General features: G+C 49.9%; 1 protein-coding gene across 8 annotated transcripts in view; it reads right to left on the minus strand.

The window, feature by feature from the left end:
• NCAM1 (neural cell adhesion molecule 1) overlaps positions 1 to 17,034 on the minus strand; it is a 170,587-nt gene continuing 153,553 nt past the window's right edge. For 5 of the 8 annotated variants that reach the window (XM_080366742.1, XM_080366739.1, XM_080366744.1 and 2 more), the window contains 5 exons: positions 16,822 to 17,029; positions 16,296 to 16,412; positions 13,701 to 14,483; positions 677 to 10,932; positions 1 to 129 (listed from right to left, as the gene is read on the minus strand). In XM_080366742.1, the coding sequence (XP_080222868.1) occupies positions 10,812 to 10,932; positions 13,701 to 14,483; positions 16,296 to 16,412; positions 16,822 to 17,029 (1,229 nt within the window). In that variant the 3' untranslated portion in view covers positions 1 to 129; positions 677 to 10,811. The remainder of the gene's footprint in view (positions 130 to 676; positions 10,933 to 13,700; positions 14,484 to 16,295; positions 16,413 to 16,821; positions 17,030 to 17,034) is intronic. The other 3 variants (XM_080366746.1, XM_080366747.1, XM_080366748.1) reach the window with 1 other exon arrangement.

Genomic DNA, 17,034 nt, shown 5'->3' on the forward strand with positions numbered 1-17,034 from the left:
TTCTGTTCACTGCAGTCCTGCTTTCTTCCTCCTTGCTGGTTTCTGGGTCATGGAGCCTTTTCTCTATTTCAGCAATCGTTTTTTCCTGGACAGCTGGGTCTGTGGAATTCAAGCCTTGCAGTAAAGTGGCTAAAAAGGGGATGGAAAAAAACAATATATTTAAGAAGAGATATACACAAAGGACTGTAAGTGATCCTGGAGGGAGCAGACCAGTCGTGCCTCTAATGACATACACTTTTGAAGGCACTGGCGAGCAGCCCGGCTATTACAAAGGGAAATATTTACAAATACAGCTTCCTGTATACAGATACACTTCCAAGCGCTACTTACAGCTTCTGCGTTATAAAAATTCCTAGGTTTAGAAAGCAACTCTGGGCACCCACAAAGCCTCACCACACCTGAGCTCTTAAGACTTCGCACAAACCAAACTCGGACCGGGGAGGGGGGGGGGGGAGGGGGGAGCGGGCATTCCTTCCCTGCCCCCGCTCCTTTCAGCCCCCAGGGCCCTGTCTGAGGAGAACGGGCCCGGGCCCGGGTCCCACCGCCCCTCTGAGGAGAACGGGCCCGGCCCCGACTCTCACGGCCTCCCCGCGGGCGGCACCACCCCGCCGACCCCCAGCCCCCGCCCCAGCCCCCCAGGGGCGGCCGGCCAGCCCGGGTCCCCCCGCACACTTACTGACGCTGTCGACCCGGCGGAGGAACCGCTGGAAATCCTCCTCCTGCCGCGGGGCCAGCATGGCGCCACCAGGGCCGCCGAGCGCTGCCATGGCAACCGCGCCGCCGGCCGCGCGCCCGGCGCGGCGCCCTCGGGGGCGGGGCTATGCAAACGAAGGGGCGGGCGGGCGGTGGCCGCCATGTTGTGGCTGGCCGGTACCTCACCCGCGGGGCCCGCCGCCGCCTCAGCGGGACCGTCGCGGCTCCGGTGCCGCTGGGTGGCTGCGCCGCCGCCCCCCGGGCACAGCCGGCTGCTGTCCTCCGCCCTGTCCGCGGCTGGGCTGCCCTCCCTTAGATAACCCACCGCGGGGGTGGGGGCGCCACGGCCCGCGGCTCCAGCGTGCAGCGAGGGGTCCCTCTCCTGGCGCAGCGCGGCCCCTGCGTTTGTGGAAACTCCCGAATTCTTCCTACTCTGATTGTTAAACTGTATGTGTACGGAGTTCGGGTCAGGCTGACCCTCTGGAGTCGTCAGGAATGGCTAATAAAGGGACTTGTAATCGCGGGAGGCAGCTTTGGGAGAGGCAAAACAGAACACCCGATGTTTGTGGTGGCCTTGTTCGCGTTAAGCTGGTCCGTGAGCTCTTGGGGCCTTCAGCCTCGCCCTGGCAGGGAATGACCTGCCTTATAACGCTGAAAATCACCCTGTAAGAGAAAGGCCCAGGCCCACCACGAGACCTTTCCTCGGACAGCATGCATAGTAGCAAAATAAGTAATAGCTATGCAAACACGTAGTCAATCATCTGTATGGGCCTGGCAAGGAATGTGTGGTAAGGTTTTGTATATAACGCCTGTAACTTTGTACTGCGGCATGCCAGCTTTGTTTGGTGGCATCCAGACTTGTGCAACCCTGTAGTAAAACAGTATCTCGGTGTGTGAGATCGGCTGGCTGCACACCAGGAATGGGCTCACAATGTACAGATGGCTGTAATGTGCAGAATGGTGCGGAGGGGCCCTTGGCCGCAGCCCTTCCCGGTGAGCCCTGCACGGATACCTACAGCGCAGTGGGGAGGCTCCGGGGAGCCGCTGTCTCCATCCTGGCTTTCCTCGCTTAATTTCTGACTTGAAATCTCAGCGCAATGTTCCACCGGTTGCTGAGCGGAATATGCTCCTTTCCCCTCTGCTGAACAGGTCGGCCTTTGCCTCGCAGCCCCAGCGCGCACAAACCAGAAGGGAGATAGATCTGCTGGTGCTCCCTCCTGCATGTTGTTTTATCAAAACATAGATCTGGGCTTGATTTGGCACAGCAAGGAGGGAAGCTGCCCTGCTGGCAGCTAACAGCAGGGAGCACATCAGCATGGGCCTGTTATTTCCCTAAGGAGCGTTTAAGATCATTTTAATCTGCCTTTTTTAATGCCCAAAGTCATCTTCTGTTCGTACGCAGGGGACAGGAATGGGGTAGCATGGGCAAAAAATCCGTGAAAGGGACTTCTTTGGTTAATAGAAAGATCAGCTGAACTGGAGTTTAGCAGACCTGCCATCTGGGAGAGGGAAGCTGAAGAAAGAAACGTGACCGCTCATCCACAACCAATACCCTCAAGCACCCGTTGCCCTGATTTTTATACCAGACTTGGATTCTTTTTTAAAATAACCTTTAAGGACTGGGGCTTTCTCAAGCTTTGATTGGGAAGGAGAAAGACTAGAGTCAGCTGAGGGTTAAACCCCCACCGGGAACTACTTTTCCTTCCCTCCACATTAAGGGTCTCAGCAGCTCCCCAGAGCCAGCGCAGCCCTTTCCGGGGTGGGACACGCAGCCTGTCACCAGTGAGACAGCCAGAGGATGGCACCATCCTCCAGCACAAAAAGCAGCTGGCCAGCTGGGAGCAAAGCTGTGACTGCAGGCCTTTTCCTGCTTTGTTGCTTGTGCCACCAGTCAGCCTCCGTGCTCCTACCAGTCAGGATTGTGCACTGCGTGTGCTGCCAAACGCAAGGTGCCCACCCAGCTGTGCTGTGGATATACGGTCTGTCCAGGTGGGTGAAGCCACAGGAAAGGAGACACAGTGGCTGTCTGGTCTCCAGCAGCACACACAATGGCCCAGAGACATAGAGACATGTGTCTCAACTTTTTTAGGCTCTGAGGGCCAGCTGGGTGCAAGAGAATCCCAGCCCTCCATTCCACCACGTGGCCCTGCTAGGATGCATCAGGCTTGTGGTTCAGAGCAGGCTGCATCCAGCTTCCCCTAGCTGGCACTTCACACAAAGCACATCCCCATCAGGGCAGGCACACTTACATGCATGGTTCCAATAGCCAGGTGAATCCTTGTCACCACTCTCAGGAGACACTCTTAAGACCACGTTCTCAGAGGCAGAAGAGTGGAGGTGGCAGTTAATGGAAGCTGTCAGCCACCAAAGGGAGTCAGAGCATCGCTGAGGCCCTGCTGCACTGCCAGTATATTTTAATCCCAGACACATTATAACCCAGCTGTCTCAGGAGAGAAAGGTGAGAAACAGAGAGAGAGAGAGGTGACCTGGCAAGTCTCCTGAAAGCGGCAGCGTTGCCTAAGGTGTAGCACACCCAGAGGAGCTGGCCACTCTGGTTTCTGCTGGGCATGAAATTAGAAATCTCACTGCCAAGTACCAAACCACAGCTAGATTCATCTGCCTGCTCTGCCATGTCCCACCACACTGCCTGGGAGGGGAAATGCTCTCCTGGGCTATGTGTGCCAACAAGGTGCTGAGCTGCCCGAGTCCACGGGCAGCAGGGATCTCCTGTCCTTTCCAGCCCCTTTGCTGCAGGAACTGCCGAAAGATCCCTTTCCCCCTTCCCTCATGCACTGATACAAAATAGCTCCCTTCTCTCACTGCATGTCAGCTCTGCTCTTGCTCACATAAGCCTCCCTCCCAAAGGTGGGGATTTTGTTTTGCTCTAATGAAGCTGTTTCAAATCCAGTGTCTGTGCTGCCCAATTACAAATACCCACAAGGCAACAGCTGTGTCACTAGGATGCTCAGCAGTCTGGCTTTTATTTGTTATCCTAGAAAACCTAGGGAATAAAGCTACACTTAAGGTCTAAGAGAGTAAGAACTGTGATAGATAAACCATACACAGTACAAAGAGCTCATCGTCAGTTCATTAAAGGAGTGTTTTGGAGTTGCAGATTTGCAGCAAGTGGAGGTGGGACGGTCTTTCTTGCTTACCCCTCTCTCGTCCCATGGGTGCTGCATGCAGGCAGGAGCATCCAGTCCTACGCACTGGTGGAGAGAGACCACCTCGGTTCCTGCCTCTCCTGCAGCAGCACCGGGAGCGGCTGACAGAGACAAGTGAAGGACAGGGAGAAGGGTTCTCTCCAATAGCTGTGAATATGCGCAGATAAACTCCCTCCAGATGGAGGGAAAACTGAGCACGCACAATCCCTGCAGTCTGTCCCCTCAGGTCAGGCGGACCGGCTGCTGCAGTTCAGCCACCTATGCACTCTCGGCCGCCAGCTTTGCGCTCTCCTGTCTTGCCTCTGGGACACCCCGCTGGCTCAGCGGCCTGGCAAGCAAAGCCTTTCAGCTGAAAGGTGCAGCAGCTCTGTAGGCAGATCCTGTAATTACTCCCAGTCACCTGCACCAAAATGGTCTTTACTTCTGCCCCTCCCATTCAGCTTCCCCTTCTCTCTCCATCCAAGAAGTTGCATTTCATGCTGCCATCAGATCCATTGTTTACTTCTCCTGTTCATCAGGCTCTGCAGGAGGGTGACAGAAGAGGATAATTCTCTAGCACTGCACAAAAGGCTGCTGCTCCCTCCCAGTGCTCTTCACTCTCCCCTATAAAATGACTCGGAGCAGCCAGCAGGCTGGTGCTGTGCTGCTGCAAGGGCCCGATGAGCTAGTGCAGCGGTGACTGAGCTGCAGCAGTGAGCCAGGGAAACGTGGAGAGAAAGAAGCCTGCAGGACCTGAGCCTCTTATGGGCAGGACAAAGCTAATAATGCAGCTGTGGAAAATAAGAGTTGGAATTCATTTAGCAGCCAGGCAGAGATCTCATTACAGCAAATGAAATGAAGAAGTTCTCCACTCTGCTCCCCTGCAAGCTCTGCTAATCCCTTACAGAGAGCGTGGCTGTGGTGCCTGCTCCCAGCCCAGAGCGCTGGAGGCTGCGCTAGGTGCAGCGTTTTCCTGCCAGTTTGCAGCAAACACGAGAGCGCTTTATCGGCCAACATGCCAAGGGGAGAGCCATCTTCACTGAAATGGTCTCCAGGTCTCAAATATTTCCATACAGTTCAGTACGGAAGCACTTAAAATGATGCCTTGAAAGCATTTTTGTGTATTCCGGTATTTATATCTGATGACAAGTCAACTAACGAGAATGTCTAGAAAAGACAAGAAAAAGAAGCAACTGCTTGCAGCGGATCTCCAGCTACCTCCCTTAGCTCCCAACCCCCCCCCCCCCCCCCCGCTTAGACTTACTCTTCAGCCCAGCCTGTGGCAAAAGGAGACACGCTCAGCCAGGTTGACACAAACAGTTGGGTGCCATGGCCTCAGCAGAGGGAAAGACAAGCTGAAATTACCAAGAAAGGTAGAACTGAAGATTGATGAAGGGCTGAAGAGCTAGTGAAGAGGTTTTCAGTTCTGTTTACCATTGAGCACAACCCCTGACTCCAGGGAAGGAAAACTCATCACTCTTCACACATGGGCATTTGCTCTGCAGCAACAGTAAATTAGGCCAAGTGCTCCAGGCCCCTCGATTAATCTCTGAGAGAGGAGGAAAGCCTACCTGAGTTCCTCATGGCTCATTAAGATGCTACAGCAGGAAACAAGCCAAACACCAGGGAACAGAGTCTGCCAGGTGTTGTGCAAAGGTGACACTGGTGTGACTCAGGGAAGCAGCTGCTAAAGCCAGGAACGCAGGAGGCAGCAACCTCAGAGGCCCCCTTGAAACAGAATTGGTGACTTTTACCAGTTACAGTTTCCTGACTTGAAAGTACTTGAAATTCTTTTGTTTCAATGATTAGGTAGTGAGAAAAAAAGCTCTTCTTCAACCAAATGGAAACTTCTGTGTGAAAATAGTCTACTTTGCCTGACTTGGTGGAGAGTTTCACAAGAAAAAGTAAACGGCTACCCCTCTGCAACCCCAGACTAGAGAAATGAAACAAAGTTTGGCATTTTGGCAGGTTTCAGCTAAAATTTTAGAAAAAAAGAGAAAGAAAAAAAAACCCATAGAAAAAAAGACATTCTTCCCAAAGCATCTCTTGACTTCCCAACCTTCCTGCAGAAGCAAGTGGTATGACATGACCGCACATGTGCATCTTGGTTGAGGACACTGTCCTCCATCCACCTGCTCTCCATGGTTCATGGTGGGTTCTGATAAAAACCGCGGCACTGCAAACATGGAGTGTAACAGGGCAGAGACTGACCACAGCACCATCCTGCCCTCTGTATGCCACTGACTGGAATGAGGAGCTTCCGAACAAAGCAGGCTGGGAAAACTCTGCAAACTGTGTAAAAGGGAGAGTCAGGAAAGGGAAGTCAGGAACCTGATGAAAGACAAATGACAGCTATAAAGGAGCGGAGGAGCATGAATCTGGAACCGTAATTCAAAAGGAACCCCACAGTAAGACACCCAATGAAAGACCCCCCCCTGAAGACAGACTCTTTCCTGCTCATTTTTCCTGTCCCTTTTCCTCCAACAGCCTTTTCCAAAGCTGTAGTACCAAAGTATATGGGGCCAGGACAGCAGCGCTGCTGAAATACTGTCTTACCCCAAACCAGTGTCAGCATCAGCCAAGAGCAGAGGGCAGGGTGCTGGAGGGGAAGCACAAAGGTGTTCCCTTGGGGTAACGGGTGCTTTAGCTTAATACATTTACTGTCTTCTTTTCCTGTGAACAGTTCTAGGACCCAGGTATCCACACACATCAGAGCTCTCATTTCTCCTGTGCCCTGGGAGATCAATGCTTAGGACAGAATTAAATTTAATTAGATTAATCCCACATTAATCAAGTTCAGGCAGCCAATTCAGGATGGGTTAAGGACCCCTTTTAAAGCCAACACTCACACGCACACACCCCCCCCCCCTTCGTAGCCAATGACAGAGGAGCACCTTGCTATGGGCAATGCAGGTGTCCCTGAGTCACAGCAGACGTGAAACTGCATTTGTGCATCAGTTACATCAAGAAAATTACCTACAGTGGGACTAAAAATACTCCTCTTCATGACACTCGGTGCTTCAGAAAAGCCCATCACCGGCACCAGGCATTGGCAGGGCAGGTTCTTTCTGCACATCCTCAGCCTGGACCGCGCAGGCTGACTGCGACGCGACCATCGCTCGCGTGTCCACAGCCCAGAGCCTCCGGCAGACGCTTCCCTCGTGCTGTGGCCATGCCTCGAGGACTGCTCACTCCGCGCTCCGCTCGGTGCAAATACAGCCCTGGGAAGCCAGGACCGGGCAGAGCATCTAAAGAAGGGCAGACTGCAGGCGCAAACTTTTTTTTTTGTAATTTTTATTTGAACACAGTATTCTGACAGAATGCAAAGTCAAAATCCTCAGTTAGTATCAGTATTTACACCAGTGAGAATGGGAATAAAGGTGGAATCGATGTTTCACTTGGTAAAAAGATTTTTTGTTTTTTTGTTTTTTTAACAAGATAGAAGGCCCCCAAAAGTAGGGAATGCTGGGTAAGGATGTCAATGGAGGGTCTGAGAACAACTATCAAAACAGCCTAGTGTGAAAACGTGGGGTTTGAAGACTCCATAGAAAAAGTGTGAAAATAAAACTCCACTCTCAAAGCTGAACAACTGGATGCACTATTATCTTATCATCGTTACGTATGGTGCAGCATGAAATGGAATCACTCCACAACTAGAAGCTGATCAGTCTGCATTGCCATATAGATATATATGTATGGCATGGATACATATATAAACATATACAGCGTAAACGGCATCAGGTTGGTCCCTCTTCAAAGGTTTAAATAAAAGCAATGAAGCCTAAGCTAGCTTGGAAATGGGGTACTTCTAAATTAAAACAAATTATTCTCCATTAAGGGCAAGTACAAAACCACTCTCCAGAATTAATCTACAAGTACCGGGAGGTATCACGAGGGCATTGACAAGGAGCTGGATGGGCACTCCCAGTGTTCAGGCAATCACAGGGCTCACTTCTGCCTCGGACCGGTGCTCGCTCCCATCAATCTCGACACCAACCGGCTGCAGCCTGCAGGGTCCTTTCTAACGATGCCGCCAGGTGTTGGATCAGGCCTTGAGCTGGTTACCTTTTAGGATAGAAATGCCAATCCAGGTGACAGTTACCGCAATTTTCACCAACAGGTGCTGACCAGGGTCACTGGACACGTTTCTGGTCATTAGCATTGTGCAGCGTCTGCTCCCTAGCAGCTGCTCAGCTCTCAGGGGGTTATAACTCAGGAGGTGTAACACACAGATGACAAAAGCAGTCAAAAACTTTGCAGAAACGAGAACAAATTGTTGCAGTCACCCACAGGAATGGAGGTACACACTGCCTACCCACTAGTCCTCTGCTGCCCCAAGGACTCTCCCCTGCCGTAGACAGACCACGGTAGCTTTTTGTCCAGCATTTTATGGATTGATTTCTTAAGAAAAAAATCCTAGGGACCACGGCCCAAACTTCCCCACACTTACACCGACACTGCTGTGACGGGTCATGCAAGGGCCGAATCTGACACAAGGCTTTGAAGTGAGGACCCATCCTGCCCTGCTATCCTGCTCAGGACGGGTATTGCATGAGTGTCTATGCCTGCATATCCAATCATCCTCTGTTTGCATCCCAGGAGCTACGGAAAAAATGCAACCCCCCCCACACTTAGCAAATGACAAGACCAATATTTTTCACAGTTTGAAATTATGCGATGCTACTGTAAAAGACTGCATACTTAGAAGAACACACTGATAAAAGTGGCTCAATTTACCTGAGCCAAACTGCAGTCTACTCACCCCCCCATCATCCTTCTGTTCATCACCTTAGCACAACGGAATGGATGCCATAGTCAGCTCGGTTTGATTTTTCATTTAAAGGCTTCTGTTCCTTGTAAGAGTTGTTCTCTTTTTTTTTTTTTTTCCTGAATATTTTTTTTTTCAAATCTGAACTATCGCTACACCTTCCACATCCAAACTATGTTGAAGCTTTTATTATTTCAATACTATGACAAAAAACACATTTCACACTAAAATAGTCACGCATCCACAGTGCACAAGCTTGCAGATCTAAAGTAGAATAAAAAAGAAAACAAAAGGAAAAAAAAAAAAAAAAAGAAAAAAATCCAAAACCCCAACAGAAGGAACATCTCTATACAATGGGCTGGTCTTCCCCTATACACCTCTGCCTTCCTTCTGCTCAAACCTCCTTTCTTTTCACCCCAAAATCTCGGCGTTACCCCATGACTCTCAACGATAAATGCCACTGATAAGCTCCCCCTCCATAATGAGGGCGCACGCACCACGTCACCCCCTGACCCAGCTGCTAAAGACACGGCACCAGGACAAGTGAAACACGGGGAGCCCTGGCGCTGATCTCCAAGCACTTGCTCTTGATTTCACAGTTCTGGTTCTGCGGAGCAGAGCTGGGTGACTCGGTACAAGCGAGGTGACAGGACGGTTCAGCTGGAAGGGACCCACAAGGGTCACCCAGCTGCCCAGGGAGCTGGCTTCGGGGGGGGGGGGGGGGGGCTTGCGTGCTGCCAAGCACCCTTGTGCAAAAAGTCTCTGCTTTTCAGTCAGCTTTCTAGGGTCAAAGGAAACGGCACTTCCTGACGGACTAAGGAGGAATTGATGTAGTCAAACATCTGAGATGAGGGACCAGGCCAGCCCTAACTGTACAATCTCCCTTCTGCTTCTCAAAGCTCTGGGAGGGTTCCATGAAGGAAAGGGGAGAATGTCCTAAAAAAGCAGAGATGATATTTCTCTTATGCAGTCAGGCCCAGGTCCAGCAAGGGACTTAAACTCTTACTAAATTTAAGTATAGAAGGACTCGCACCAGCAACTCTCCTGTTCCAAGTTAAGCACGTGTTTCTGTGGATTGCTGGATAAAGACCTTGGTTGGTGACAAGTGGTTTGAATACCCCCCCACCCACCCAAAAAACCCCAAACCAAAACCCAGCATTACTTTTCTTCTTACTCCAGTAAGAAATAATAATAATAATAATAATAATAATAACAATAATAATAACAATAATTAAGAAAAGATAAAGGGGAAACAACTACTGTAAACATCCATGTTTTAAAATGTCTCCCTTTGCAAAGCAAGCATGCTGCTAACCTAGTATCTATAGACTGTATTTACTTAAAAAAAAAAAAAAGGCAGCTATTTTACACATACATTTAAACACAACAAAAGTTAAAAAAAATATTTGTCAATTGTAAACACTGGAAAGAACAAAAGTTGGCAAAAATTAACATAAAATTTAAAGAAATATAGAGTCTGAATACTGCAAATTGAAATACATCCCCGAAGCTGCAATTTTGGCATTCTTCCTAAAACCCGATAATTAAACCCAAATAAATGTCTAACGTGGAGAACAGAATTCAGTCACAAAGAGCTCAAGACACTTTGCATACTGAACAAATACAAGGTGAACAGAAATTATAACTTATTTATGAGGCTTTACATATTTCAAACTCGATGAAAAGTATAAAAATAAATTGTGGACTTTGTTCTTTAAGTACCAGCTGTACCAAGAGGTACAGTGGTTATATCTGCTATACTAACGAAGGAAAGAACAGGGTCTTTTCTTTTTTTTTTGTCTTTTTTTTTTTTTTTTTAATGTCTAGGACTAGTTGATTTTGAGCTTCCCAACCACGCTGCAAATGGTATTTGCAATTTTGCTTATTTGAATATACACAGGGTCAGCTAAGCCCTGATTTGGTTACGGGTTTAACCCTGTTTTTAAAATGTATTACTTTTTAAAAGCAAGTGCACAACAAATAGAACCTTTCTAGAAATCTTTTTTTAAAAAAAAAAAAAGTAAAGAAAAGAGAAGAAAAGAAAAAGAGAGAGATTCCCCCCCGCCCCCCATTTATGCATTTTCTGTTTTGTTTGTGTTTTTTTTAAAAAAAGGCAACAGACACTAGAGGAATGAGATGTGTGTTGTGTTTTGTGTTTTATATGCTTGGGTGAAGTTGTTCTGTCATTTGCTTTCATCTGTCGCTGATCATGCTTTGCTCTCATTTTCATTTGTTTGTGTGGCTTCATTGGGGACCGTCTTGACTTCTGCTGGAGGTGTCTTAGTTCCCGTTGCTTGCACTTCAGATTTGTCTTCTACTGGGATTTTCCTGAAGAAGAATCACCAAAACGGCACAGTTTAGAGTCAGAAAAATACAGACTGTCTATTGCTGATTTAGTGATAAGGAAAGAATGTGATTCTGGAAACAAGCAAACTTTTGCCTTGCTAGAGAGAGCAAAATGAGTATTTCCAGATGCAGAACTAAGTAAAACCAAGCTCACCCCCCGCCCCAGCTGCATTTGGCTCTAGTGAAGTCTTTTTTTCGTTTTCCTCCCGCCCTGAGTTAACACACTAGCAGGACGAGGTTGCAGGCTGCAGCAGAGGTGCAAGGCATGTTGCAGTGTGCAAAAAGGAGCAGAAGGGAAAACTCACACAGTTGCAAAGGAGTTTGATTTTACCATCACTCACTTATGCCACCCAAACGTCCTCCCATTTTAGCAGAAATTCTTTTTCCCTACAGGAAGTCAGTCCCGGAACTTCCCAGCACATTGCAGGAAAGGAAACATGGAAGCAGTGAATTTTGCCGAACACATTATCGTAAGTGTAAGAGAGGGCACATCTCCACAGGCTACAGCTCAGGTTCATCAGCCTGCCTTCTGGCACCTTCCTGAAGGGGCAGAGAAGTCTGTTTGTCCAACACTTCATAGCCATGACAAGTGCCACACCAGGCAGATCTGGTGGCCACCCTGAAGTGCTTGTTCCAGCCCATTAGCCACAAAGTCAGTCTGAGAGGACTGCCATCGGAACCCACCCTGACGAGCAGGGGAGAGGAATCTAAGCTGTGGTACCGAGTTGTGCCAAGGGAAGCAGATGAGCAGGAAGGTGGAAGGAGGTGGCTGGATCAGCAGAAAGAGCACAGCTCTGCATCCCACCACACCACAAATTCATTTACACCACAGACGAAACTGCATTAATTCAGTCGAGATGTTTCCTTACTGTGGGCAAACCGTTTCCTACCTCCTTTCAGCTCGGTACCAGATCACGATCCTCTACTCTGCCTCTCTGTAGCACCCAGCACCACCCTGCAGCAGCTGTGGGTGTACTGAACTGAAGCCAAAATGGATTTCTCTGCTTGGGAGTGGCTCAGCTGCACCCATCAAAGCTGCCTGGTTCCCCCCAACCCTGGTGCATCTGCTCGCCGCCACCCAGGCTTTCCAGAAGGGCCAGATGCTCCGCAGCTGTGTGGGGCATAACGCAGGAATGTCTCCTGCCTTAGGGGAGGACGACGGGAGCACAGCAGGGAGGTAGGAAGATGAGAGCCGTAAGATGTAAAGGGACCTGAATAACAAAGTAAACCAGCATGGGTTTTTACTCAGATGTGGAAAAGAGCCAGGTTCCTGGTCCTACAGTGTCTGACTGACACTTCTTTGAGCGCTAACACACACTGCAATTGCAGCCTCAAAGCCAACGATCAAGGCCAGGGCTTTATTTTGGATACAAATACAGAACTTCCAGAATGAGGTCATTTTCCTGGAGATGTGAAGACGGAAAAAGTTCTGACCAGAGCTGTGACTTAGGGTATGTCTCCAGCGTGGCTGCCGTAACATAGCCTGGATTTACCTGAGCGAGCTGTGAACCTAGAACAGCCAGTTGGGCTCCTGGCAGCGATCTAGCTGACAGTGCAGAGCCCAGCGTCCTCCACACGCTTTCCTTTGCAAAGCTAAAGATACAGCCTGAACTCAGTCTTTTGGTTTTGGGAGCTGCTCCCACCGTAAATCTGAGCTGTCTCTGCAGGACTCTTTCTCGTGATAAAGTGCAGACCCTGCTCAGGCAGGAAAGATGAGGTATTCCTATTTCATCCTGCTCTATCCACACATGGTGTCCAAATAGGAAGCCAGAAAGAACAGGGACCTTAGGGACTTGTCCCCTCAAGGGTGGTTTATCCATTTCCAGTCAGCATTTTCCAGGCTTCTGTGCTCATGGCTCTGTCAGCAACTGCCATCCAAACCGACACAGCAAGAGTGTTCTTGTCCAACATCTGCACAACAGCTGCACACCCTCCCCCCAGTTACCAGGTGAGGACTTCGTGCTGTTTTCACTCTCCAGTTACAGTGTCTCCTGCCAAACACAAGGTGCAGACTTGTCTCAGCTGAGGAAAGTGGCTCCTGTCCAGGTGGCATAAGGCTCCAAAGGACCCCTAGGGCTGTCCTGCCTAGGGGCATGTTGCTCCTCTCGGAACAGATCAGCTGGGTAACGAGGAGACCCGGTACAGTGGATAGAGACTCATCTCTAATATACCATCCCAACACACCGGCAAGTTATCCTGACCCAAGTGTGCTGACTGCTCTCCCTCTCTCAGACAGCATCACATTGCCTTATCCTTTTGCCAGGACAAATCCAGAGGTATGATGCTTTTACAGTGTCTCATGGCGCTAACTTCTGCCCCCCCCCTTACACTGAAATCAATTCTGAAGGGCTCCACTGATCTGTTAGGAAACTGAACCTGGGTGGCTGTGCTCACTGAACCGCAGGAGCTCAGTGTCTCCGAGGACAGCACTCCCTTTGCACTGAACTGAACTGCTTCTCATCTTGTTCATCAAAGAATAACCTATGATAGACCAAGCTGCATAGAACTCTAAATAATAACGTATTTATGATAAATTCCTGGGTTTGTCTTTCCTCTGCTTCCCCGGCACAGCCTATTCCTGCTCCTCCTGGACCTTCAAAGCCAAGCCCTGTTTAGCTGGTTCACAGGTGAGTTAGTTTGCTAAGGAAACAATGAGATTAGTTAGGAGAACACCCAACAAGAACACAGCACAAGCACCAGTGCACAAGAGACACAGCACACAACCAACAGAAGATTAAAGGCAGCCATACTCGGTCTTTGCAGGTGCAGCAGGTACAGAGCTGTCTGCAGTGGAAGAAGCAAGCTCGCGAGCTTGCCCGCTAGTCACACTGGCAGGAGTGGTAGTGCCAAGAGCTGCAAAAACATCCTTTGCAAGATCAATGTCTGGTGTCTTGAAGGTCCCTTCGTCCATTTTAAAGTCCTCATTCTGGGAGGGGTTTGTGGTGCTGCCTGAAGCAGCCTCACTCTTCACATTGCTTGGGTTCTTGGTTGTCTCTGTTGGGCTCTTCACTGTGCTGGGCTGCACAGGCTCCTTTTCAGGGCTCTTGGTGCTTGAGACCTCCTGCTTGGGCTCTGACGGAGCTGGAGGACTAGTGAGGTTTGCAGGGCTTGGGGCAGCCGGCTTGTTACCAGCTGCCACTTTGGAGGTCTCGGCCACGTTAGCAACAGCGCTGGGGCTGAGCACTGCACCTTGGTTGGACAGGACACTTGAAGACAAATTATTAGTAGCTGGAGCAGAGCTTGGGGTATCGCTGAGATCAACAAGGGGGGCCACTTTGGGGGTGGAGGAGGGTGGTGGTGAAGAGACTGAGGCGGCTGCCCCTTTGCCTGGAGTAGCCTGGCCAGGTGACATGGCGTTTGAGTCAGGAATGGCCGTGGCTGGCAGGGCAATACTGGAGGTCAGCGTGGTGGTCTCGCTGGTGGGGCTGTTCTGAGCAGTGGCAAAGGTTTCAGTGATAGTGTCAGAGTTAGTGGTGCCCGTAGTTACAGAAGGCAGCATGTCCTCAACAGTGGCTGCGGTATCGGCAGGGTGCCTGTGAAGAGGACAGGAGTAGAAGAGAAATAGAGACAATGAAGCCCGTAAATGACAGCAGCGGAAAGGGGAGCAGAGTGTGACTCGGGAGGCAGGTAGGTGGTGCAGGAGCAGCATGGCACATCCATACAACACACAGAACATGGAGAGGTACTCAGAGGAGCAGAAACCTTTCAGAGATCAAACATGCAAAGGGTAGCAAGGGCTGGCTGGGATGACTGAAGAATAACGAGGAAGAGAAAAAGAGCAAAGAGAACATGACCTTCAGGAATGGCTTGTTCACACGCAGCTTTTGGTTCAAGTCTTAGCCAAACACCACCCCGCCAACTTACAGAGACTTTTCTCTTTTAGCCTAACTTTCCTCTCAGCCTCTTCCACCCAACCCACAAGGAAGCTTTGTACCAGTTCCCTGAGCTGGCAGCCCTGTGCCCTCCATCACCACGCCACAAGGTCCCAGGGTAGGACCCCTGAATCCAGTCCCTCATCTTGGCCCTGTCCTTTTGCCTGCAAGCCTAAGACCTTCATCAAACTGCACAGAATGTAATTCTTTTTCTCACACGTACATGTAATGCATATATATATATATATACACATACATACATGCAGCTTTGAGGTGATGTTTTCTGCCCTTTTGACCAGATTCCAGCCTGTTGTGTTAGCTGGAGTAGGGTTTGCTTTAGGACAATGCCTGACAGTGTAACTACGCTTTAGCAGCCATGATGTAGCACTGCTTGCCTTAACAAGTACACGGATGCAAAGCTGGAGACACAAACGGTTTATTCCATGAGAAGCAAGTGTGCCTGAGAACACCACCTCAGGCTCATCGGCAGAGAGAAAGCCTTTGTAGAGGCAACTGAGGTAAAACTCTGGCAAGACTAGACAAGAAAACCAGGACAATATAAATCCCAGCTACTCCTCACTGTTGTGCATCTGCATTTCCAGTGCTGCTTGTGGGCGTAGCCTCCTTTCTCCCCCCACCTCACAGGTTTCCAGCAGAGCCATTTTACCAGTGGGCCCGACGGCTACCGTAATCAATGGAGGCGAGCAGCATGCGGGTAGGAGAGCCCGACCACCTCACCACCGGCATGACTCTGCTGAAGGACAAGAACCCAACTTGTGCCATCAATCCCAAGCCTGACCCAAATATTAACCAGCATTTCAGCAGCTTCCTGAAGTGAATTTCTTCCATTATTACTCCAGAAGCTATGGAGAAGTACTCAGAGGATGCTAGAACTCCAACAGTCTAGGAAAAAGCTTAATGCAGACAGTGGGCAATACTTAAACCTGCCAATCCCACCTGTTTCTCCAGTATCAACAAAGCTGGTAGGTAGCTCTCAGCCCTTTCACAGAATAACCCAGACGTGCCCTGTCTCTGCCATATCCAGAGTGTAGCTACTCTGCTGCTACGCGCAGAGAGGACCGCTTTCACCATGGGGCATCCGAGCGCTCCTCCAGCATTGCTAGGGCAGAGCTCAAGCAGCAGCCGGTGCTCGCTGGTGGCTGCTTTTGCGCTGGATCCTTTGCAGTGAACCTGGACAGGTGCCTGATCTACACGCTGGACAGGACTGCCAAGGACAGGCCTTTCAAGAAACATCGCTTTACTCCCCGTTCCCTTCCAGGGCTGGAAACAGGAGTCATTGAATCTTGAGGAAAAGAGGAGGCATTTCCTCCCTGGGAAGTTGCAAATGGAACACGGAGATGTTACCTTTCTTCCTCTCTTCCTGCCCTAAGTCATGGGCGTGAGAGATCAGGGATTAACACAACTGAGGGCAACGTACTGACCCTGTGCTAAGATTGACTAATGCCAACATACTCTGGCTCTGTCAGTGGGGTGGTCTCATTGGGCTCTGTGTGTTTTCCCCCATCGTGGTTGGGGGTCCGCTCCTCTTCAGTCCGCACCTCCACAATAGGCTCCTTGGACTCGTCCTTCCTGTAACAAAGGAATCACATGCAGATTGGTTCCCCTTCACACCCGGCAGCCGCCTGCAAGGACGTGCTGCAAACGTCAACAGTGAACGACAGAAACAGACGGGCCTAAGCAGTGTATTACTTTTTTTTTGTCGCTTCCCCTTCCAGTTATTACCAGACCACCATGATGTTGAGCACTTGGGGCAGTCATTTGAAGGCTACTAACAGGAACAGGACAAAAACAGAAGAAGAAAAGAGCTGGAGAAACCCCTTCCTGGAAATACAAAGCAGAACCAGCATGGCCCAGGATCCTTCAGTGCCCTCCCATCAGATGAGGAACCCAGAACTCCCTAAAACAGTTTCTTTTCCACAGTTGCTGAGAGGACACACTGCTCAGCAGAAGGAGCAATATAAGCAATGACAGTACTCACGAGAAGGCGGCTTTGCCTTCCTCCATGTCTTTGCCTTTGGCTCCTGGGCCGGATTTGCCGCATAAGTTGACAGCAATGCACATCAGCAAGCCACACTTGTTCAGGAAGTAGCAGGTGACGTCCACAGCCACCAGGAGCAGCACGAAGATAACGATGAGAATGCCTACGATGGCAGCAGTCCCCAGGCCTGATGTAGGGCTAGTGCTGGCTTTA

The sequence above is a fragment of the Falco punctatus genome, assembly GCF_963210335.1.
Source record: "Falco punctatus genome assembly, chromosome: 16".
In the NCBI taxonomy this organism is placed as follows: domain Eukaryota; kingdom Metazoa; phylum Chordata; class Aves; order Falconiformes; family Falconidae; genus Falco; species Falco punctatus.